The sequence below is a fragment of the Trachinotus anak genome, unplaced genomic scaffold, assembly GCF_046630095.1.
Source record: "Trachinotus anak isolate AG129_WGS33_773 ecotype Australia unplaced genomic scaffold, CSIRO_AGI_Tana_v1 ptg000032l, whole genome shotgun sequence".
NCBI lineage: Eukaryota > Metazoa > Chordata > Actinopteri > Carangiformes > Carangidae > Trachinotus > Trachinotus anak.
The window spans coordinates 22,701,362-22,724,349 of NW_027273883.1; the positions used below are offsets into that span (position 1 = coordinate 22,701,362).

A 22,988-nucleotide genomic window follows, 5' to 3' on the forward strand; every position below is an offset into this window, starting at 1 on the left:
GAGTGCATTTTGTATATTTACAAAGAAATGCCGTTTTCTCATTTCTTCATTCGTTGCACTTTGTAAAGTTTTCGACTGTACAAATATTTACAGCTCAAAAAAAAAAAAAATGAACAGCAGTGCATTCAAAGCTAATGTGCATTTAAATATCGTCTCGTTTGCGAGTCTTTTCTTAATCTTTTCGTCAGAGGACAAACTTTCTCGCTGACAGCGTGTCCTTGGCGCAGCCAGTTGTGGAAGTGCATTTCGTAAAGATGCAGACTTTTGAGCAAAAAGTTCGCCTCAGTAATGTGTGCTTTCTATTTTTTTTTTTTTTTTTTACATCAGGGCCCCACTCAGGCACAAATCTGCTTCTGTGTTGTGTCCTTCTCTGTCCGCAAAGGCGCAGGACTCCCAGCGCCTCTCGACTGGTCTCCAGTAAGGCAAAAAAAAAAAAATCTCTTGAAGGCATCACAACCACCATCTTATCTCCTCTCGTAAGACCAGTGTGTGTGTGTGTGTGTGTGTGTGTGTGTGTGTGTGTGTGTGTGTGTGTGTGTGTGTTTGGTAGATTAGACATTCACCCCCTCTGTTTATTAATTATTTAACTTTAAACTTTTTTTTTATTCATTTATTTATTTATATGTGGAAAACAGGCACTTGCTCGGGCCTGTAATGACTCCAGCTGGACGGTGGCAATTACAGCCTGGATGCACATACCCAAAAGAATCCGGCCTGGCAGGATCACACGGCAGAGTTGCAACACAAAGCGCTGACAGGCAAAGCCCACTGTCCTCTGGCCTCGGCACGAACAGGTGCACAGTTGGACTCAATGGGCTCCCATCTCGCCTTCAGTCAGGGCGCACACACACACACACACACACACACCGTGTTCCCAATCCTTGTGCCACATGGACACGTCTCACTCCGGGAAACAAAAGCCTGTTTGATGAGTGATGACTTGTTGCGCGGATGGGAATGTATGTGCGTAGCCTAACACTTTAAAGGCAGAGAGTGTAAATTCGTGTGGCTGTACTGAGTCTGAATAAATAGCAGATATCGCCTCTTGTGTGCATCCCTTTGGAAGAAAGACTCATGCGTCATGCGTCAAAAGCATTTCAGACCTGTGAGGACTTTATATCTTCAAACCTGGGACCCATCAAGACATATCTTTGATTTTTCTGTCTCTTAAAGTGTTTTTTGTTTTTTAAAAAAACAAAACAATGGCCGCTACCTGCACCCACACTGCTCCACCACCATGTCCTCGTACTGTTTGTACACCACGTTGTTGCCCGAGTCTATGTACAGGATGCTGATGGGGCTGAGTTTGGTGGGGACGCAGCAGCTGGGCGGGGTGCTGTTGGGGTCCATGGAGTTCATGAGCGTCTGTATGATGGCGTGGTTGGTCGGCTCCAGGTGCGACCTCAGGGGGAAGTCGCACACCCCCTCGCAGTGGTACGCCTCGTAATCCAGGGGCGCGATGATCCAGTCGTCCCAGCCCAGCTCTTTGAAATTCACATGCAGCGCCTTTTTGCTGCACCTGGATTTTGATTTCTTCCCGTGCCTCTTCCCGTGCCGGTTGCTCAGCGCGGTCCTCCGCCGACGCCGGGGCCCCTCTCCTCTACCCCCCCTCAGCGACACCCCCTCCTCCTCTGGAGCCTTCACCACCGCCGCCGCTTCCTCCTTCTCACCAACCGACCTCCGCGACTTGATCTTCTCCTTCATCTCGTTGAACAGGTTCTCCCTCTTCTTGGAGCGGGTGTAGGCCACCAGGATGGCCTTCTCCTGCTGGGACCGGCCACTCCTGTCCAGCCCCAGCTGCCTCAGGTCCACCTCGGTGTCTGATTTGCCAAGAGTGACCCTGAGCTGGAAGCAGAGCTGTCTCCCCTGCTGAAAGTGATGATGGTGGTGATGATGATGAGGGTGGTGATAATGATGCTGGTGTGCTTTAAACATTTCCCACGCGTCCAAAACCTCCCAGCCGGTTTTAGTGGAGTCCAGCGGGTCCAGAGACCTGGAGTCCAGCAGCCTGTCTGAGCTGCAGGGGTAGAGCTGGATGTCATAGAGGCCCGACGTCTGCAGGGAAGTCTGCAAATCCCCGGGCGCTCTCCTGAATATCCTTAATTCCGCCCCGACCAGCTCCTCTTTGTCTGAAAGGGTTGAGACATCAAACAGATACTTTTGTCTTCGCAGAGGAGAGTGCAAAAGATCGTCTGCAAGGATAAAAGAAGAAAATAATTGCAGTCAGATTCACTTAGAGTGTACAGTGTTCAGAGGGATGGAGGGAGGGAGGGGGACTCACATTCTCCCACAGAGGCCTTCTCCCCCACCCCACCCCCCGAACCCCCCCCACCCCTCTCCCTCTCTCTCTCTCTCTCTTCCTCTCTTTCTTGTTTTTCAAATGTCCACCCTGAACCTGCCTGAAACAAACTACAGCTGACAAGTCCTCAGTTTGGACAGGAATGAAAAAACCCCCAGTTAACACCACGTCTGTTGCTGCTGAGACTCAGTCCACCATATATTACAGTTACCTATAAACTGAGCATTTTCCTCTGGTTCTCTTTGATCCTATGACACAGCAGACACATTATACTGCTGATAATAAAACGTGTGCATCTTCTATGATGCTGAGGGTTAAATGAGGGCTGAGTTTACTTTAGGTTTCCACCCGAATTGGTAGTTCCTCGAGTTTCTTCACTTCATTTCCTGCAAATATTGTGATGCAAAGCAAACACACTTCATGTCATATGCAGGAAGTATAGAATCTCGCTTGTTACAAAAACATTATATAATTACGTATTTATCTTCTTGTAGCTAATTTATGTCATATGGGTCAACATTTCTTTTTTGACACTGCAGCCACAACAATTCAAAATCTGGCGATATTTTAATTCCACGCCACTTTTAATCAAATCCAGGGAGTCTTAATGAAAATATTTCTGCTTTCATTTCACTTGCTGACAGATTGATTGTTAATTTCCACCACTTTGGCAGAGTGGAAGTCGACTTGTCCTTTTTTCTTCAGTTTCAGAAAGTCTTAAAGTGTCAGAAATGTGTGCAGCGTTTTCTTTTTCTGAGACCTCTTGCAGAGTAGTAAAGCAAAGAAAAGAGAAAAAAACAAGGGGCCTAGTGATGTGAAGGCCCCTGGGTGCTGCCAGACACAACGGACCGAAGGCGACATACTGTACACTCAAGTGAACAATACACAATTAATGCATTATTCCCTGCTGCAGACCCAGGAGGCCTGCAAATATTTCATCAAGGCGAACCAATGAGACCGGAATATAACACAGAGGCGATGCATCAACATATAAAAAACCAGACTTTAACAGAGAGGGATTTTTAACCTTCCCGAGTGTTTTCCGTGCGTATTAAAATCCACTTTGGATCAGAATGATGTATGTTTATTATAAATGTTATCACGAATATCAGGTTGCAGCTTACAGTTTTGTATGGGTACAGTTTTGGTTTCTACATTCTTTTACTTTGTATCATTTTCCGATTTAAATCAGATTTTCTTCATGAACTAAATATAATAATTCTGCAAACAGGGGTGACATCATTGGCTTATTTTCTACGGTTTTCCCCCTTTTTTCCCAAAACGAGCGTCAGTAGTTTAAGTGAAGGCAAAATCCAGAGCAGAATTTAACAAGAAAAGTACATTTCATTTAAGAAAACTCTTGAAACAAATTTGCGTTTGGAGCAAGTGAAATATTTTCCTTTAAATGTCAACTTTCCCACTTATTGTAAAAAACAAAACAAAAAGAAAACGGGTTTAATCCTAAAAGATTAATTTAATTGCTTATTGTGGTGGATGATTTGTGGTGTTAAAAACAAAAGCTCATTGCCTCTGTTGATTGTCTCCAATTCTGTCTGAACTTTTCATATATATATATATATATATATATATATATATATATATATATATACATAAGTGACATGTCTACATGTACACATCCCTGTGATATCATTTGTAAAACTTGCACTAAAGAGACATTTGAATCCAGTTGTCAGTTTCCCTCCGTGAGCCCCGCCGAGTCAAACAGTAAAAGCAGATTGAAACCTTGTGCTGGTTTCAGCGACTCTGCGCGTATGGTCTACATTAGGTTTCTGTTTTTTATAAGACCTCAAACAAATCGAATACAAGTTCACCAAATAATTAACAGTTCTCAATTCCCATCTTCCTCATTAAAGCACTTCCCCTCTTATATTTCATCTCATCCTGCCAACGACAACATTCCCCTTTAAGTGCGCCTGCACGGACTGAGCAGACTGTGGATATTTCAATGAGATAATATTCGTGTTGACAGTTTAAAATGCACAAAGCTTTCTTAATTTCATTATTATGTAAAAAGCTAATTTTTTCCATTACGTTAAGAAGCTTGACGGTGGGTAATAGGTGGAGAACCCGGTGAATTTTTTTTTTTATTGCTTGGTCAAAGCAGCATCCTGTACACTTTAGTTTTGACCTTGTTGGTTGTATCGGAACAAACGCATAACATGTTTTTGTCATCTATGCCTCTGTTTAGAGAGGGGGGGGGGGTGTTAAAGAGAGAGAGGGAGAGACAGACAGAGAGAGAGAGAGAGGCCGGGCTGCACCATCTGCGCTTTAATGAGTTACCCCAAGTGCCAAAAGTAATTTTCAGATTCGGGTTATTCTTTTCAGATCTTGCCTTTTCTGACCTCCAGGAAACACCCTGCCTGCCTTTATAAGCAAATTCCATTTACCTACAAATGTGTGAAAGCCAAAGAAGCCGTAGATCATATAGGTGCACTCAGTAAAACCTGTCTTCTGGGTGGATGAATAATGCGTAAAAGACGCAAAACCTGTTAACTTTACGCGTCACAAGCTGCTCCCGTGTGCATTTCTTCCCTGATGGAGGCGATTTAAATCACTGAGGTTACTGAGCCGAAGTTCATCCTGCAGGTTAATGCAGTGCAACACTTACGGGATGCTGGGAGGAATCCCAAAAGAAACCAAAGGCGCTTGAACTGAGACAACGGGAAGAAAAAAAAATAATTTTCCGTAATTAAAGTGGCGGTCGCAAAGGGAGGATCCGCAGTAAAGAAAAAAATACAAACCACTTCACAGCAGAGGAAGTGCTCTTTCATTTTTTTCCCTCCCTCGTCGTTTTTTGGTGATGTGCCCATCGCGGCCGAGCTGGGTCATTATGGGAGAATAGACAGTGTTTGATATGTTATGACATGAACACTCAATTAGATCACCGAGTTCAAATACTCCAATCAGCCGTTCGATGCCAAGCAGCTCTCAGAGGGTCCAGCTCGGGGTCAGAGCCAGTGACACATCACATCAAAATCATAGGAGAGAGTGAGGCGTTTTTCCAATCAAATCAGTTCACACTGCAAGAAGTGGCCACACGGATGAAGTTTTGTATTCACTCTTTAAAGGTCTTTTTTGTCTGAACAGGAGCGAATGTGTGAGAGAATGTCTCATAGTTGCAGTGCAGCTAAGGAAAAAGTGCCAAGTCTTTGTCATTGTGCGTTTTTTGATTACACTTTATTGAATATAAATCTTGGAAAAGGTTGACCTGCACTGGAAGTATCTGAAACTACACCTCGCCGCGTCCTTGAATAATAACAACAGGCTTGAACCAGCCGACTCTGGACTCATCACGATGGACATTTTTTGCAGCGCGCAGTCTGCGTCCCAGAGCTGAGGCTCGGAGTGTTTGAGACAGGAGGGAACGCAAACAAAGATAGCTTTTATTTCTCCTGCAAAGATTAACTAGGCTTATGTCCCCTTGTGTGTGTTGGATGTGTTTGTGTTTATCAGAGTGTGTTTGTCCTCGCAGGCCGGTCAAATCACTTGGTTACACATGTTAACTGACCCAAACACCTGCTTCTCACACCGACCAGGCTCTGCCCCTGGCCCCCGGCTCCCTTTGTCAGCACAAGTTGGCCATACTGGGCACCATGACGGCAACAGATTGGACTTTTTAACAAGTGTCGGGTCGGAGATTTAACTCTGTGTTTATGTTTTTAAAATATTTTTCCTCATGTCGGAGTGTTTGAGATTAGAGACCGATGAAAAATCGAAAATGAAACAAGCAGGAGCAACCTGCTTTAATATCCTGACTGCAAAAAAAAAAAAAAAAAAAAACTTTCCTACCTATTCACGTGGAGGTTGGGAGCGGAATAGTTTCGCTGCAGCCTGCACTGACAGAGATTTACAGCCTTCATTTAGAGAGCGCCTCAATTAGTGTTTTACTGTCGTGTTACCCAGAGGTTAATTTAAGTGTAATATAACTTAATATTCGGAAAAAATTACAGGTCCCGGCGACTGTGCGGCAGACAGATCCCCGTGAAACCCAGAACATTGTTCACAACTAATCCTGCAGCTTCCGAAATCTTCCCTTTAACATTAATGCCCCTGATTTATTGATAATTTGAGCTCGTAAAAGCGCATTTGCACATTCTTTTTGCCTGATTTAAAGCGTGCGTAAAAGTAGCCGCTGTGAGCTTGTTGCTCTGCAGTTTTTACGCATTACACCAGTCGTATTTTAACAGGATCTAAGAGGAGAGTACTGGAGCATTTGGGGGGTGGAGGGGGGCACTCTGCGACAGAATTAGAGTTAGAATTGAAAGACTGAGCTGATGGAGGAAGCAGCGGACTGAAACCAACCTGTTCCTCTGTCCACAAAACTTGTTATGGTGTTGGCAGATTTGGAGGAGCGGAAAAAGCTTGCGTTTAGTCCGAGCTTCTCTGCAGCCGAGTATGTCCTGTATATGGAGAGCATGTATTCATGCGGCACAATAGCGTCCTTTAGGTCTTCTTTGTGATGGCCCACCACAGGATGCGAAGACGCGAAGATGTCTTTTAAGAATCTGGATGACCTTTGTCCGTTCTGATGAGGGATCCCGGCTCCCCTGTTCCTCCTCGGCGCAGAGGGAGAGATGATAGCAGCAGACTGGAGACACGGTATATTCCCAAGGAAAACAAGGAGCAGGCCCAGATATAGCGTTACCACTCGAGATGCGTCCATGGCTGGAAGAGTAACCGGGAGATGTTGAGAAACTCTTTTTTTTTTTCCCCCGCTCAGTGAAGTTGGTTTCGGGAGGGGGGGGGGGGGGAGCCGCCGGAGCCGGAGATGGTGTGCGCGTCAGGGTCGGAGAGCTGCTACTTTTGCGCTCTCTGGTCGCACCAGAAGAAGTGCGTTTTGCGCTCTGGACTCCACACAAGAGCGGAGACTGTTGGGCCGAGAGAAACACGCCCACATGGTCGCTCAGTGCACGGCTTCCCAAACAATGTCATGTCACAGACCTGCAAACAGACGAGCACTAGAGCCAGCGGGCCGCCACAAGATAAAGACAGGAGAGTCCTTGTGGGAAAGTTTTCTGTTGTTGTTGGTTTAGCGGCCGGTCGCTGCTCTGTCCTCAGAGAACAATGATTTACCTCAGTTTGGACGACAATGAATTCAATTTAATTTAATATTATTTAGTGAATCAAATTTCAAGGAAATTAAACAATTGTAATTTTTGCTTTCTTCAAGGATTTACAGAGGAGTTGTAGCTCTCCTTATCACAGTCTTTGACAGCCTTGAATCTTCCAAGGACGCATCAGATCAGATAAGATGAGATTTTACGCACAGATAAACTCAACACACAAAGCGATCGTAAAATTGTGACTTTTTTTTTTTTTTTTTAAGAAACATCATGGATTTTGAAGCGTTATTCAGTGAAAGATTTCAGTGAATTATCTGTGATGAATAATGGAATAACGAGACAGAAGTGATTTCAGTGTTTGGCTTTGTGTTGAGTTCTGAGTTCAGTGATGAGGAGGAGGGCAGAGGTGTCGCATTTAAAAGCAACCCAGAGGTGTGAACACAGTAAATCCAAAACATGTAGTCTGGATGTGGAGTCGGTTAAACGCTTTAAACCCATTTCAAATAACACCACCGGCCTCTAGTGGCCGCGGGCATTTATTACAACGCGATGTCTCAGAAAGAAACGAAGACAAAAGCTGTTTTCGTGTCATCTGGGAAAGTCTGGCTTCGCGGCCACATTTAAAGCCTCAGCTGTACAGTAGAATCCAGTGCGCCCACATTCAGATGGTTTCACCCTCGTCTCGACGCCACATTAGTCCTGATAAGGAGGAATTGTAACGGAACCATATCCACACAAAAAAAAACAAAAAACATTGTAACTAAATCAGTCATTTGTCTTCACAGTCCATGTGGTGCTCATTTATTTTGTCCGCTATTTTTACCTGAGCAGACTTTTTTATTCTTATCGCGCAGACTCAATGCTTACAGTGAGATATCTTGAAACAAGCCACAATGATGCAGATCACTGGACAAAAAGGTCAACTTCATTTGAACACAGTTGAATATGATAATAGTGATGAAATTATTAGCGGCATGTCTTTAAGATGGACATGTCACACTTGACTCTGTCCTAACTGAGCCTGTTTAATGAGTTGTGATACATTTGGATAATAAAAGTTTGGATAAACCTGATTCTGCAGGGAGTTTTGAATTGTACAGTTGTTACATCACAGTACAACAGGTGACCAGAGCAGTGGGCCACAGTGGCTCAGGTCACAGTGACGGGGATCTAAACGCCTGTGGTCCCGCTGACCCGCGGCACGCTGTGCGAGCAGCGCGCTGTTGCTCCGGCAGAGGGCGACACGCTGCTGCTCATGGGTCACATGCTAACGTTTGACTCGGTTCCGCCCAGGGTCCATCGCTTCCTCAGTTTGACGCAGCTGTAAAAGATGAACACCTGAGCAGGCGAGGCGAGATCGGCCATCCCGCAGGTGACGTCCTGCAGACGCATGACCCTGACTGACCCTGACAGCTGCTTTCTGCACCCGTCTCCAGCCAAGTGGCGGAGTCGGTCTTCTCAAACACTGTGGTTGTTTTTATTATGTTTTTTTTTTTAGAATCTATAAATTATTCTATGAGAAACTGGCATTTAAAGCGCATGCGCTGAATCTGAATATAACTGGATGCAAATGAAGCCAAGAGCAGCTGCCACGGCGGCTCCCTGATTTCAGCACCATGGAGAGTCAACTCTCCCCGACACTGAGCGCAGGGTGACAGGGTGTGTTTGGCCCCATGTACATCACTGCACACACAGGGCCTCTGTGTTGGACATACACGGGACAGAGGCTATACGTCATATCAACGTCATGCACGTTACAGTTGCATTTACCTCTGTCCTTGATCTGTCTTTAATTATTTATTCCTAATTTTACTCTGTTCGTAACCTTCTCATATTGTGCTTTTGTCTTTTTAGTTTTGATGTTCTCCTAGGTAGTGTGTATTTATAGCCCTATCTGTCTATCTATCTATCTATCTATCTATCTATCTATCTATCTATCTATCTATCTATCTATCTATCTATCTATCTTTAGATTTTGGATAAATATTCTTCAGTGTAAAGTGTAGTTTGGTGAAAAGCACCTATTTATGATATATCAGAATATGTAGCCGACTCATGAATAATATGTCGAGGCATGTGTCATGTGTTCAGTATCTCTCTTGGGTTGAAAACACAAAGATGACACAAATTTAAACTGAGGTCATACATGCGCCTATAGATTCGCCATGTCCTCAGCTTATGTTTCTATATGGTGGAGGGTGGGGGGGTCCTTGGTTAAGTAATGCCTCATGCGTTATGTAACACACTTGGGATGGTATAGTCATGTTGTGCGTGCACTGTCAGCGGTCTCCCTCCTTGTCCAATCGTGTGTGTCCTCAGCCTGCACACAGCTCTCCTCCGCCCGTCATCCACATCCCAGCAGCAGAGCAGAGAGCAGCGGAGACGGGAGCGGAGCGGCGGCTGGCACCAGCAGCAGCATCCAGCAGCGGAACGACCCTTTGTGCTCCACCGATAAACGCGCAACCTCCTGAGAGGAGCCACCGTCCCACACCCAGGCAAGCCTCGCGTTTATTTTACTCCTTTTGTTCCACAGTCCCTCATCCATGTGGTTTCAAGAATGAAACTGAAGTATTCACTGGGTGGGAGCAGGTGGCTGGTGAGGAGCTGTTTACAAGTTCAGGAGCGAGTCTTTTTTTTTTTTTTTTTTTTTTTTTTGCAAATCATACGAAATTTGGCACAGTTCATACCCGTTTTGGGAGGTGTTGGGTAAAATCCGTCCACACCAGGCTTAAAGTTTGGTGGTTACATCGCCGTTGGTTACACCCTGTAGCCTGTTTCGCATGCCTTTATTCTAGAGGCATCACCGCGGATGAGAAAAACATTCCCAGTAACTGTGGGGGCGCCATATGAAACAAAAACAAAACCCCACTGCTGGATACAACATGACGAAAATGGACAATGAGCAGTTTGAGGGCAGTGTGAGAAGAGATGTTGTCACCGTCAGGAGATATCAGAGCAGGAAAATCCTTCAGGCTTTTATAAGACTGAGGGAAAATGGCTGTGAAGTGAGATGTGTCAAACAAAGGGAGGCATGTAAACATGTAAACACATGGAGGGGCACTAAAGAGGGATCCTCACTCAGAGCTGAGATTGCATTTAATGACTGAAATTCTTATTTAGCTCATTATAAGAATTTCATATAATTTAAATAAAGGGGGTTTTAAAAGCACCATAAAGTTCCTGTGTGAAAACATGTTGTTGTGCAATATAGAGAATGATTTTGTTAAGGATTATTATTATTACCAGGCTATATTATTATCATAACAGAGGTTGTCTATAGTAGAAACATATTAAATAATTTCTGTACTATCCGGAAGCCATTTTCTGAAAGTTGTTTTGGTTTAAATGTGCTTTCTGCTCCCTGCCATGATTCCTGAAAGTGAAAGAGATTAGCCAGTAATGACATCATGCAGTGATGATGCAGTTTGTTTAAGGGTCACTGAGCTCAGAGCAAGTGTGGCGAATAACGGAAAAGGATGAAACTGTTCTGCTTTTGGAGAATTATTATTTCTTGTGTGGTGTAATAAAAAGAAAAAGATGGTGCATATGGAGATATGGTGCAGGTCTTTCAAAAATCTGCAGCTCAGGAGTTCATCAGCATGTGTCAAATGTCATCATTACTGAAATTACACTCAACACCTCAGTGACAATCACATCAGTACAGAACTAATGGGCTCAGTGCATCATGGGGTTAATATCAGAATGGAAAAGAGAGCCTCACATTAGTCCATGTGCATGATCAACATTAGAAAGCACATAGACTGGATGGATTAAGGGAATTATTCTTCACGCCCACTCCATGCTGTTTGAAAAGTAGACCATCTGGATAAGAGAAGTGGAGGCTTAAGGACTTGTTTACCAGTTACGTCCACATTCTCACAGAATCCCACTGACAGCTTTTTTCCAAGTCTTCCTTTATACAGTGCATCTATGTTTTGTATCTGTGCACCCCCTCCCTACGTCCAGGCTTGCGGTTGGAGGAGCTTGCAGAGTGACTGTGGATCACTGGCAGCTTGGCAGTCTGTTAGGCTTAAGAGAGCTGGAAATCCTGTGTTTGCAACTTAGATAATGCTTAGTCTGTTGCTCAGTAGGTAGCCAATCAACATTATCTGGAGTCAAGTGGAGGAGCGCATGCATGATCCTACTTTATAGATTCCAGTGCAGGATGGGTGCAAGTGAAAACGCAATAAATGCCAGGCACAAAGTGTCCACAGTTAAGATGAAAACATCAAAATCACCACAGGTATGAGAGCATGCATGGGCTGGCATCTGTATCCAGGCACCTCACATGGCGTCAGATTACAAGCTACTGAGCGACCATAATCAAAGGAGGATAGTCTTACCCCACAACAAATAATGTGAGATGACTGTAAAATGCTGTTTGAATGATTTGGCTGTGGGATGCTGCCGTCTAGCTGATCTGTGATTCATCATCCTGCATCCTGCTCTCCTGCATCTCCTTGGCACATGGCTGCTTGTGGTTGTCACGTCCTAAACTAAAAACCTTCACACCCCTCTCTCCTCTCAACCACACCCTCTTCATGGAATTATTTCTGTCTCATTCATTTGCAAAATGAAAAAGTAAAATATTCCGAATAAACTCCAAAATATACCAGAGTCATATGAAACAAAGATAGAAACAAAGTCAGTAGCGCTTGAATAAGTAAACATGTTCCTGAGGCTCACACACACTGACTCAAGGACACAATGTTCATTCACTCTGAGAAAAACACTGTGTAGCTGAATGGTGAACACCCCACCCCCACCCCCTCCCACCCACCCACACCCCTCCCCTCCATCACCTCGGCACACACTACATATTTTCTCAGCGTCTCAGGATGAACAGCAGAAGCTAAGCTGTGTGCAGATTTACACATGATTGGTTCCATCGAGCTGTATATGTTCATGCAGCGTTTTCCCCCTCGGTTGCTAAGACTGTTGCTAGGGCACTGGGCTCTGGTTGCTCTGCCCTGTTTGGTGCCTATAATGGGATTCAGTCGTGCCAGTGTGCCAGGCAGCCGTGCATTGCTACAGTGTGAGGACTCTGTGACTGTTCGTGGGAATGCAGAAACTCAAAAGGAAAAGTGAAACTGAAGGCGAGGTGCTGCAGACTACCTACAGCTCAGATCTATTTTTGAGTCTGATGATAAGAGGTGGAGTTTGATCCCCACGACTCTCTGTTCTATTTCTGCAATCCTCTCAGGCCCTCGACGGTTTGAAGAAAGAGGATTTTGCAGAAGTCTGGGCTGCTCACACAGGGACGTGACTTATATTAGGTCATGAAGTGGTGACATTATTCTGTTTGTTTGGGGAAACCAGGTGATCAAAGCAAGACTGACATCCATCCAGCCAAGTTTTTTTTAAAAAAAGGCACCATCTGGATGAAGCTAGGGAAGACAGGTTCAGACTCATCGATGTGACAGCAGCACACAGGCCTTGGGGTCAATTACATCATTCCTAATGCAAAAAAAAAAAAAGAAAAATGCGTATGCGCTTATGCAACTGACCCCCTTAGTCGATGATGCTCAAAGGGAATCAACAGAAGTGAGGAAGTGAAGGGATTGTGTAAAGTTTATTCAAGCATGAGAATAAATCTGCATTATTTAGCATTAAAGCATCAATAAAAGATGTTTCTTTCTTGTTTGAATGTGCATGGAAAAAATAAAAAGTTCAGGGAGTATTTCTACTTTTTTTTTCTACTCCAGACCATTTTAAAAGGCCATATAATATTGCTCCATCATCCATTATCTCCACTCATAGAAGCACTTTGTAGCTACTGGCAGGCAGCCGCACAGTTTTGGCACCGAGGGCTGATGAGGAGAGTCAGTGTGGTTTTGTTTTGCAGAATTTTTTAGTGAAGCTAGACACCTCTTGCCAAAATATGAAAAGAATATTATTGAACTTTTTTTTGTTAGAGCTGTATCTGTACAGACTGTGGAGAGTTATTTTAAGTCTAATCCTTTCATATATTTGCTTTCATCTTATCTCTTTTCCTGTTTTTAGCCACTCTAGCAGCAGGTCTCTCAGGGAGGCAACGTCAGTCTATTGATCAGTCCACCACTTTGGTCCAGACTAAAAATATTAGATGCGTTGACATGAAATTCATGGTCCGCAGGTCATGTATCCTAATGATTTCGTTGAGTCCCTGACTTCTCCCCTAACACCACCATAGGGTTTGCATTTGTGATTCAGGGTGAACTATCTCAACAACTAGTGGATGGAGAGTCATGAAGTTTGGTACAGACATTCAAGATCCTTTAAGGATGAACTTGAAAATGACTTGGAAATCCTCTCAGATGTCCTCCAGCACCACCAGCAGGTCAGATGTTTCACTTATTCAGTGATAAATCTCAACATCCTCTAGATTGCCGTGAAATTTAGGTCAAGATTTCATGGTTTCCCTGCGGATGAACCCTAATGACTTTGGTTAAACCTGTTTTTGCTATTACACTCATTTCTCCCCATTTGATTGTTAAAGGGCTTCACATATTCTGGTTTAAGAAAAGGTACGGAGGCTGTTTATTTTTAGCTGTGACAGAATTTGTTTCATAAGGTCATAAACTCAGTGTGTGTTGGTCATGGCTGGCTCCAGGCTTATGCCATCTGTACCAGGCAGGGTGTGCTGTGTGTGTGTGTGTGTGTGGGGCAGTGGGTGGGATTTAGTGGTGTAACACAGTTCAGACAGAGGGCCCTTGTTTGTTAAGGGTTTGCCACGTCAAAAGCGCTGCCACATACACAGTCCACAGAAAAATGTCTCACCTGGTTTTTCTCCTCTCTTCCACTCATCAGAGGAAAACGCTACGTGAAGCACAATGGGACCATTCCAAGAATATGAGGTGAGTCTTGTCATTGCTACCGGTCATAGGTGTTAAATCCTTTGACAATCATGTCCATATATGACTGGCATACGGTAAAGGAAAAGATGTTATGTTACAGTTACCATCATGAGGCCTCAATATGACCAATATTCAATCTTTTATCAATTTAAAAATGAAACAAAATTAAAGCGTGTCTCCACAAACTATATCCTTGCCTTTAGCTGTGACAGATGTTGCTTTGAACAGGAAAAGAAGTCACCGGAGAAAGGAAGCCCCCGCAGTCGCATCCCACGCTTGGTCCTCCATCCCTTCCGACCAAAGGACAAAGGATCACCTTTGTCCGATTCACCTTTTTCAGAGGAGGAGGGCAAGGAGTGTGACATGAGCTCCGACCACTCCAAAAGAACCATCAGCACCAACAGCTTTTGCTCTGGTAAGAAATTCAGGTCCAGTCCAAGCACAGCTAAGTTCATACCTGATATAAACCTCTGATACTATGAACAACCAGCACCATTTACAGACTGTCAGGTGCAAGACTGTATTGCATTGCTGTTGGTTGTCTGCTTAAACATAAAATCCTTATGTGATAAAAGTAGAGCCTGGTATTTTGCATGCAGGATTATGCAAACTCAAACAGGAAATGCATCAATGTTTATTTTGTGTTCACCCTAATTGGCCTCTGTAACAAATAGTTCACTGAAAAAAAATGTCTCTGTGCTTGTACAGTGTGTGTGCATGTATGTGTGTACCCCGTGTAAACCAACCACAACACAAACACCACTTGGTAACCACTTTAAGAAAGTGATGAGCCATTGTGAGAGCCGTTATGCTATCTGTCAGATAACACCCCGGCTGAACCTTGAGCTCTGGTTGACTGCTTGTGTTTGCTGCCTGCCCTGCACTGCCTGTTCGTGGCTATTACTGTCTGTGTGTACCTGTCTACAATAGATGACACCGGCTGCCCCACTAGTCAGTCTGTGTCCCCCTCCAAAACCCCGTCAGGCTCAGAGCAGAGTGCCCACAGCTCGCCGACACTCCCGGAGCGCAAGGCCAAAGTGAAGAGGGTGAGGGTGATGGCCGAGTGGAGCGGCGAACCACGGAGCGCGCAGAGGCACAAGAGGGAGCTGAGGTCGGCCATGAAAGCCAGAGGTAAAGAGGAATACAGAGATGAAGATAAAAAGATGAAAAAGATAGACACAGAAAGAGGATCATCAACATTTAAAATCTGGTCCTCTACTATTTTGGAATTTGTGGATCATTCTTGCTCATGAATATTTTTTTATATGTGCAGACTTATATACGACATACTGCATGCAGATACTTGTGCATGTCAGTGGTTCCCCAAAGACCAAAGTGCAGTAACAGTGTATTTGTCACATGTCAGCAGCTAACAGTTTCCCAGGCTTGTTGACTTGAACAAACACTGACTGGGAAGCAGCTGTTTGCCTAAAAGCAGAATAATAACTGGAGTGAATTGTCATCTGTACATCTGTGCTCTGTTAACATATATCAGAAACAGTGCACTCCAGCTCTTATGCCAAAATTAAATTTCCTCTCTTTTAATCTGTCTAAATCTGGGGTCACGAGAGAAAACTGCTTGATCTTGAGTCAAAATGAGGCAGAAAGCTGATTGGTTGAGAAAAACATTTGGGAGCTTAGCCAATTAGGCTGATTAGCAGGAGGTTACTACACTGATTGAACATGCACACACCCTCAGTAGACTCACCAAGTGGGGGGAGAATCACTCAGTTTTGTACTGTTTTATTTGATGCAGTCGTCACTGGACACAATACTATGGTTTTGTTAGATGACAAGAGATGCTACTCAGGTCAGACTTTCATTTTAATCCTTATGAATTTCAACAAAAATATTCAGTGACTGATTTTTTTGCTCAGTGTAATCAATTTAGTTGGCTGGTGTTCAAGGCTTCAGTATTGTGCTGAGGCCCAACGCAAGTGTCTGTGTTGCAACACTTGAGCAGATTGTGTTACATATAATGGCTGGATGTTGGCTAAATCTCTTTGAATGGCATTTGTAATCACATGAGTTTATCTGTATGCCCTGCTCTTTAAAATCACATTAGCCTGACAAAGGGTATAGATTATGGGGTGTAGTCCATCCAAAAAGACGTTGTATGAGAGCATCTGTCTGATGCTGTGTTATTTGGTTGGTTGTTGCATCAGGGAGACTTAATGGAGGTCCTCCTGAGACTTGATACTCCTGTTTGATGCTGCACTTCATTCTAACAGCAGAAGACGGTGCTGCTAGAAGATGCTTATTGAAGAAGGTGCTAAGATGAACTGACATGAGAGGAAACGGTAGAAGTGGACACAAATTCCCCATGTGTTTTCATGACAGAACAGAACAAGAATGTATTTATGTTGTTGTCAAAACTAAGCGACCACTGGGGCAAACTGGGCTATAAAAGACAAATGGTTTTGTTTTGTTTTACAGTGGAACCAGTGAAATATTTAGCTGAGGCATTCTCAAATATAGTTAACAGTTGCACAAGTACAGAGTAATCATAGTCAATAAATTCAATATCCATCCAAAGTCTGCAAACATTAGCTAATGTTCGCTAACATTAGCCACCACTCAGGCGTACCACACCAAGTAAGGATGTAACACAAAAACCCCTTGAGAGTATTGAATTGAAAATAGTCTTTAAAAAATGACATGATCTTGCTAGCATGCTAACATGCTGATGCTTTCCCCTGCAGGAAGTGAGGCTGACTTCAGCTCCTCCAGCAGCACAGGCAGCCTAAAGACCAGGGAGAGCCTCATTTCTAATTCAGCTGGAAAGAAAGCTCCGTCACGAAGGTGTGAAGGCTACTGTATACATGTTTATCATCTACTACTAGACTTAAAAAAACAAATATGCTTTTAATCTTTACTAAAATAATTAGTTACGTGTTAAGGTTTTTTTGTTAATTCTACTTTTTTGGAATTAACACTTTATTTGTTTGTGGTTTTTGTTTAAAACCTTTTTAAGTCGCGGCACGCACATCAGATCTCTCCCAGTGTTTAAACCAGCCGGAAGCCCAACAGCTAACCGCGATGCAGAGCTCTACGCTCCCTACAGGACTCCTCCCAGAGCTGCCTCCTCAGCCAACAGCAGCAGCTGCAACTCCAGCCCCACCTCCAGGTGCCAAACATTGCTTTCATGCCATGCATTATTAATAATCACAGAACAAGGTTTGTGGCTTCAAAGTAAAATATTCTGATCAGTTGTTGCAGCCTCCTGGACATGTCTAACCCTTCCACATTTCTCCTCTTGGAGTCATTACAAATGCCTCAGGGAGAAGTTGGTAGATTTTGGAGACTGAGAGGTTTTGATTGTGGCTCAGGCAACGTATGACGAGTGAGTGAGTGGGTGGCTGGATTAAGCCGAGACTGTTTTATAATTTCCTCTCTTGCAGCTGGCTGGGATTATATCGGTCATGATTTGGCTGTGGGTCAGATTAATGAGGATTCAGTAAAGCAGTTGTCTGAATATGGTACCCAGGCAGCGAACCTACAGGCAGCAGCCAACTCATAACTGGATTAGAGTGAATGCACCTAGATTTGGAGGAGAGAGGAGGGTCATAAATATTTCAGACTAGCAGAATTGATGTCTGAACTAAACAGCCTGAAGCTCATAAGTGTGGACCACCATGAATTTCTGACATGGTGCTCCAGGCTCCGAATTACAAGCAGGGTTTACACTGTAGGGTTTGTGATTGTTGGCTGCTCAGCCCTGCATAACGTTTAACCTAAAATCCTCTGTCAGCAGACAAACATGTAACCCAGAGTCCTTTGAGTAGCAGAATCTGCCCTCTTATCTTGTGCTTAGAAAAAAAAAAAAACCCCAGTCCTGTCACTTTAAGGCATTCGGCTGTCAGCTTTCCTCTGCTTGGCCAAGTGTCATGTGACATCTTTTCCTTTCACATGCTACCTTCTCCTGGGCTGCTTCTATTTCTGGCAGAGATGCATAGTGCTCGCATCAAAGCCTCAAATATCCCAGGTTGCTAGGATGTTGTGTTAGTGGAAGAGAGGGGCTTACATGCTGCTTTGCATATTGTCCAAATCCACCCACTCGTCCTCTGCAGGAAAAAAAACTACAAATCCTTTTATCAGTTCTCTTTGAGCATGATGAAACGCTGATCATAGGACATACAGAGGGCATTTGAATGCTAATGCAATTAGCTTGTAGATTAAGGTTTTTCTAGTAAGGTGATTTCCTTCCTTGCTAACTCTGCTTGTATTTAGATAAACCAGCATTTTAGGTTTTTTTGCCTCTAGTCTGCATGCCAATAATCCTGTGTCAGACAGTAATTCCAGGCTTCAGAGAGCATATGCCCTGACAGCACTCTCTCAGCCAGACTAATTACCTTACTGCAGGGAGCAGTTTTACTTTGAAATCTCTAACTGGTTTGTTTTGTGCTGTTGCTTCAGAATGTCTAATTGGGGACTGATGGATGTGGTAGCTCTAGAGTGGTAAATGTGGCCTTTCACCAATATTATAATTACATCTGTGCCTGACAGAAGAGCAAACCTGGGCCGCTACCACTCCTGTGGAGACAACCACGGCATCAGACCCCCGAACCCCGAGCAGTACCTCACCCCTCTGCAGCAGAAAGAAGTGGCCATCAGACACCTGAAGACCAAACTGATGGAGTCTGAGAACAGAGTCCATGACAGGTTAGTTAAGACTGAGCAGCACGGTAGCTGCTGTGATTTGTATGTGTAGCTTTTTATGGTTTTAAGGCAGGATGATGGTGGGAGGGGAAAGAGGGGGCGGGGGGGGGGGGGGGGGGGGGGGGGGGAGTGACGGTGTGGTACATATTGCAGCTCTGCTCAACTCGAGTTAAAAATAAAGCTACATAATAGCCAGTTAGCTTAGCATAAAGCCTGAAAACTGGGAGAGACAGCCTGGGTAACAAAGTCCACCTATTTCAATGCACACTACAAATCACAACATACTGTCTTTACACTTTAGAGTTTGTGTGGATTAAACAAAAGGAGATTAGTTTATCTTTTCCGTACTGCCAGACTGGGTTTCACCTGGCAAACTTTACTTGTGTGCTTAAGCAAATGTGACAGGAAATGGCCCTGGGAGCTCAATGCACTGCAACTTATAAAACACATGCAAATTGACAAAACATAAACAAATTCACATGCATATTGCAAATACTCACAACACAACCAAAATTACAAATGCTCTGCAAAAACAACAGAATTGTTTCCAGGGGACACAAATAAACCAGATAGGACGCACTTGTATTATAATACATCCGTGTGAACTTCAATGCTTTTAACTTCAAAAGTCACAAAGCATTGAATAACAAGTGTGTCCCAGCCAGGTTCATCACTTTTTTGTGTGTGTTCCCTGGAGTATTTGCAGCATGTTCATGTATTTGGTTGTGTTGTGATTATTTGCAGCATGTGTGTTGTCAAATCGACGAAGATGTTCTCTGAATTTGTGTGTTGTCTATGTGCATGTGTTTCCTCAAGTTGCAGTGCATTGAGCTCTCTGGGTCACTGTAGTTATTAGCATAAACTGCAGGAGCTGGCGTGAAGTCAGCCAACCACAACATTCCACAAGTTGTAGACAGCGTATTAACACCTTCTTGCCAAAGTTCAATCTGATTGAACTCTGTTCACTGCAAACAAGACAGGGTCATTTAGCAACTGGAAATGTGTATGTGTTGCTCCATTCTCAGAAATGAATATGAAGTGAAATTTGGTCTTTGTTGGTTGGTGGATTTTGTTATGTTTGGACAGAACCAAGCTAGTAGTTTAACCCTGTTTCAAACTTTGCGCAAAGTTAAGCTAACTAGCTGCAAGCTGTAGCTTCATATTTGGCGGATAGATATAAGAGGGGTATTACCTTCTCATCCCTCAACTGAAGTAACTCTCTACATTTTATTCTTCTTATCAGGGAAACAGAGATTGAGGAGCTGAAGGCCCAGCTCTGCAGAATGAGGGAAGACTGGATTGAAGAGGAGTGTCACCGGGTGGAGGCTCAGCTGTCCCTCAAAGAGGCTCGCAAAGAGATCAAACAATTACGTCAGGTGGTGGAGACCATGAAGAGTAGCCTGATGGAGAAGGATAAGGGAATACAGAAGTACTTCATTGATATCAACATTCAAAATAGGAAGTTGGAGTCCCTGCTGCAAAGCATGGAGCTCGCCCAGAGTGGCGCCAACCTCCAAGACGAAAACACCTTGGACTTCATCTGTGATAGCCCTGATGGTGGTGGGAAGAAGATGGTAGGGGAGGAAGAGGGTGGGATGGAGCTGGGAGACCAAGGGGCGGAGGCGATGGCAGACAGCGGGCTGCTGGTGAACGATGAGATGGCTAACAGAGCGGACATTTTGGAGCAGGTCTTCATGTCCACTGCGGTGGACTTAAGTCAGGACTCTAGTGGCAAGCTGAGGGCTGAGGCAGAGTCTGGGCCTGGGTTGTCTGCACTTTCAGAAGAGGAACAGTTGATTGATAAATCTACTGCACCAACACCAGCTCTACCAAATACAGTTTCCACCACCGTCACCATCTCCTCAAGCACACCCTCGCAGCAGACCACAGAAGATAAAGGAATCCAGACCGACATAATGCCCGTTACTCCAGACCTGCAGGCTCTGCTCCTCCAGCTGCTGAAGTTCCACGGGGCCACAGCTGGCGACATGGCTCCATCAACCTCCAGCAGTCTTCTGGGCCTCCAAAACCTGCCCACTTCTGCTCCCACCACTGCCACTCTCCCTGACTTCTCGCCTCCCCCACCCAGAAAGCCGAGCCCCGCTCACCCAGAGAGCCCCGACACCTCCACTGATTCCGGCACGTGCTGTTCAGAGCCTTCACAGACCCGACGGTTCATGGAGGAGCTGGACTTTGGTGTGGGTGACGAGGAAATTTGTCTGTCACCAGGACTGGATGTGGTTGGCAAACGGTACTGGAGCAACAACTTCCTGGTGGATCTGGTTGCAGTAGCGGCCCCTGTGTTACCAACGGTGGCCTGGCTGTACTCGCGACACGGTGTGGACGGGAGCTATCCAGTGTACAACATCGCCGCTCTCATCAGGGGCTGTTGCATCATGGGATTGCAGTCTCTTCGTCACGTCACTCACAGGCCGGATGTGTAATGGCTTCCAACCTGCATGCACACGCCTAACCTTGAACTAAAAGCACTTAAGCATCTTTTTGAGAGTATTTGTTTTTGTTTGACACCTGATGATATCAATGCAGTTGTTTTGGTTCCAACACTGTTACTTTGCACTGTACAGTTACCATGAGTTGAAGCAAAATGGTGACCTGAAAGGGATTATTTATAATGGGGGTTATAGATTTATTTATCATTTATATGTATAAGCTGATCATCTGGGTAGATGGTTACGTGTTATCATTGTCCGGTGGTGTCCCTAGTTGTCCTTGTGTTTAAAAGAAAAAATGTTCTTTATGTTTAGGATGAGATTTTTAGGAGGTGAAAGATTGAATGTTAGTTTCTGTTGGACAGGTTCTGAAATTTCAACTGTTTTGAGTTATTGTTGAAAAAAAAACCCTTAAACCTTCAGCCAAAGCTTTAATGTGAAATCACTGTTGTTTTGTGAAGAAGTATTTGTTTTTTATTTTTTTTCCCTCCCTCTCGGAGTAGAGCTTTATTCGGTACAGCCTGTGTATTGTTCATAGAAATTGACGCTTAAAAGCAACTGACACTTGTTATGTGCCTGAGCTATGTGCAATACTGGTGGTTTACATCAACTGTCCTTGTATCTTTATTATTAAAGCATGATAATTCTGACCACATGTTTGGACTCCTGACATTTTTAATCTTTCAGGTGTGTTATGGGGAAGAAATGGCTGAACAGGGATGATTGTTAAACTTTGACTTATGTAAGAGGCCTGTTCAAATGCTGGTGAACACTGGGAGAGCCCAAGTTTTTTTTTTTTTTTTCTTTTTTCTTTTTTTTTTAATTTGTGCAAGATGTTCACATAAATTAATAAAGGGGGGAAATGTCTAGTTTGATCCCAAGTGCAGCCAAGCAGGATCCTCATGACGACTCATCTTACGTAAAAGCTTTCCCAGCCTGTATTTTCAGACATCCCTGGGGTTGTGGGGCTGACAATGTGAAGTGCATTAGATCCACTTTACTGCGATCTCTCAGAAGCTGTAAAATGCTGTCTGTACCCTCACACCAGTAAAAACTGGGTCAGCACCAGAGCAGCTGGACGTCTATCCGCAAGAACTACCAATGCTGTTCTTTAGTTATTACATAACATTTAACCTCATGAAATGAAAATTAAAGACAAAGCTGATTAATTCTAAATGAACTAACTCTTGGCATCTCTACTAAGATTACTCTTTTCTTCCACTCTGCCATACGGCAATGTATCTTAAGTTGCATAACCATGATCTCTCAGTTTATAAGGCATTAGACTAATGAGTCATCAGATGCTGTAATCCCCACACTAGTCTGCGGATTCTACATTAATATGTGTGGGCAGCAATGGTGTCGAGTCTGTTAACACACCAGTCTTGTAAAATACTGTATGATTCTCAAGCCTCTCAGGACAATTATTCAGCCTTATAGCTTGTTCTCTTTCTGAAGACTGATGACGTGCATTTTCTCTTTTTGAAACTGGGTCAGCCTCTAAGAGGTTTTGGCAGACAGGCAGTGTCCCTGGACAGATGGGAGTGACATCATTATGATGGAGGTCAGATGAGCGATGACAGCCGTCAATCCATAAAGGTCAAAGGCCGTCTCTGTGTCGGACATTACAAGGTGGTGATGATACAAACAAGACTATGAG

At 44.1% G+C, this 22,988-nt stretch overlaps 2 protein-coding genes across 7 annotated transcripts; one reads left to right on the forward strand and one right to left on the reverse strand.

Annotated features, from left to right (window-relative positions):
* Window positions 1–296: 296 nt before the first annotated feature.
* Window positions 297–7,166, reverse strand: gdf6a (growth differentiation factor 6a). Its single transcript, XM_071470411.1, has 2 exons — window positions 6,623–7,166; window positions 297–2,192 (listed from the first exon to the last, which is right to left on the reverse strand). Exons 1-2 carry the CDS (start codon window positions 6,981–6,983, stop codon window positions 1,210–1,212), a joined length of 1,344 nt encoding a protein of 447 aa, XP_071326512.1. The 5' UTR covers window positions 6,984–7,166; the 3' UTR covers window positions 297–1,209.
* Window positions 7,167–9,738: 2,572 nt separating this feature from the next.
* sybu (syntabulin (syntaxin-interacting)) lies at window positions 9,739–21,983 on the forward strand. Of its 6 annotated transcripts, none has more exons than XM_071470765.1 (8): window positions 9,739–9,878; window positions 14,173–14,219; window positions 14,448–14,634; window positions 15,150–15,350; window positions 16,922–17,021; window positions 17,194–17,346; window positions 18,726–18,881; window positions 20,122–21,983. In XM_071470765.1, exons 2-8 carry the CDS (start codon window positions 14,196–14,198, stop codon window positions 21,320–21,322), a joined length of 2,022 nt encoding a protein of 673 aa, XP_071326866.1. In that variant the 5' UTR covers window positions 9,739–9,878; window positions 14,173–14,195; the 3' UTR covers window positions 21,323–21,983. The 6 variants fall into 6 exon arrangements, with proteins under 6 accessions (XP_071326866.1, XP_071326868.1, XP_071326867.1 ...); XM_071470767.1 differs by having other exon boundaries at window positions 15,204–15,350; XM_071470766.1 differs by lacking the exon at window positions 9,739–9,878 and having other exon boundaries at window positions 14,081–14,219.
* The last annotated feature ends 1,005 nt before the right edge of the window (window positions 21,984–22,988 follow it).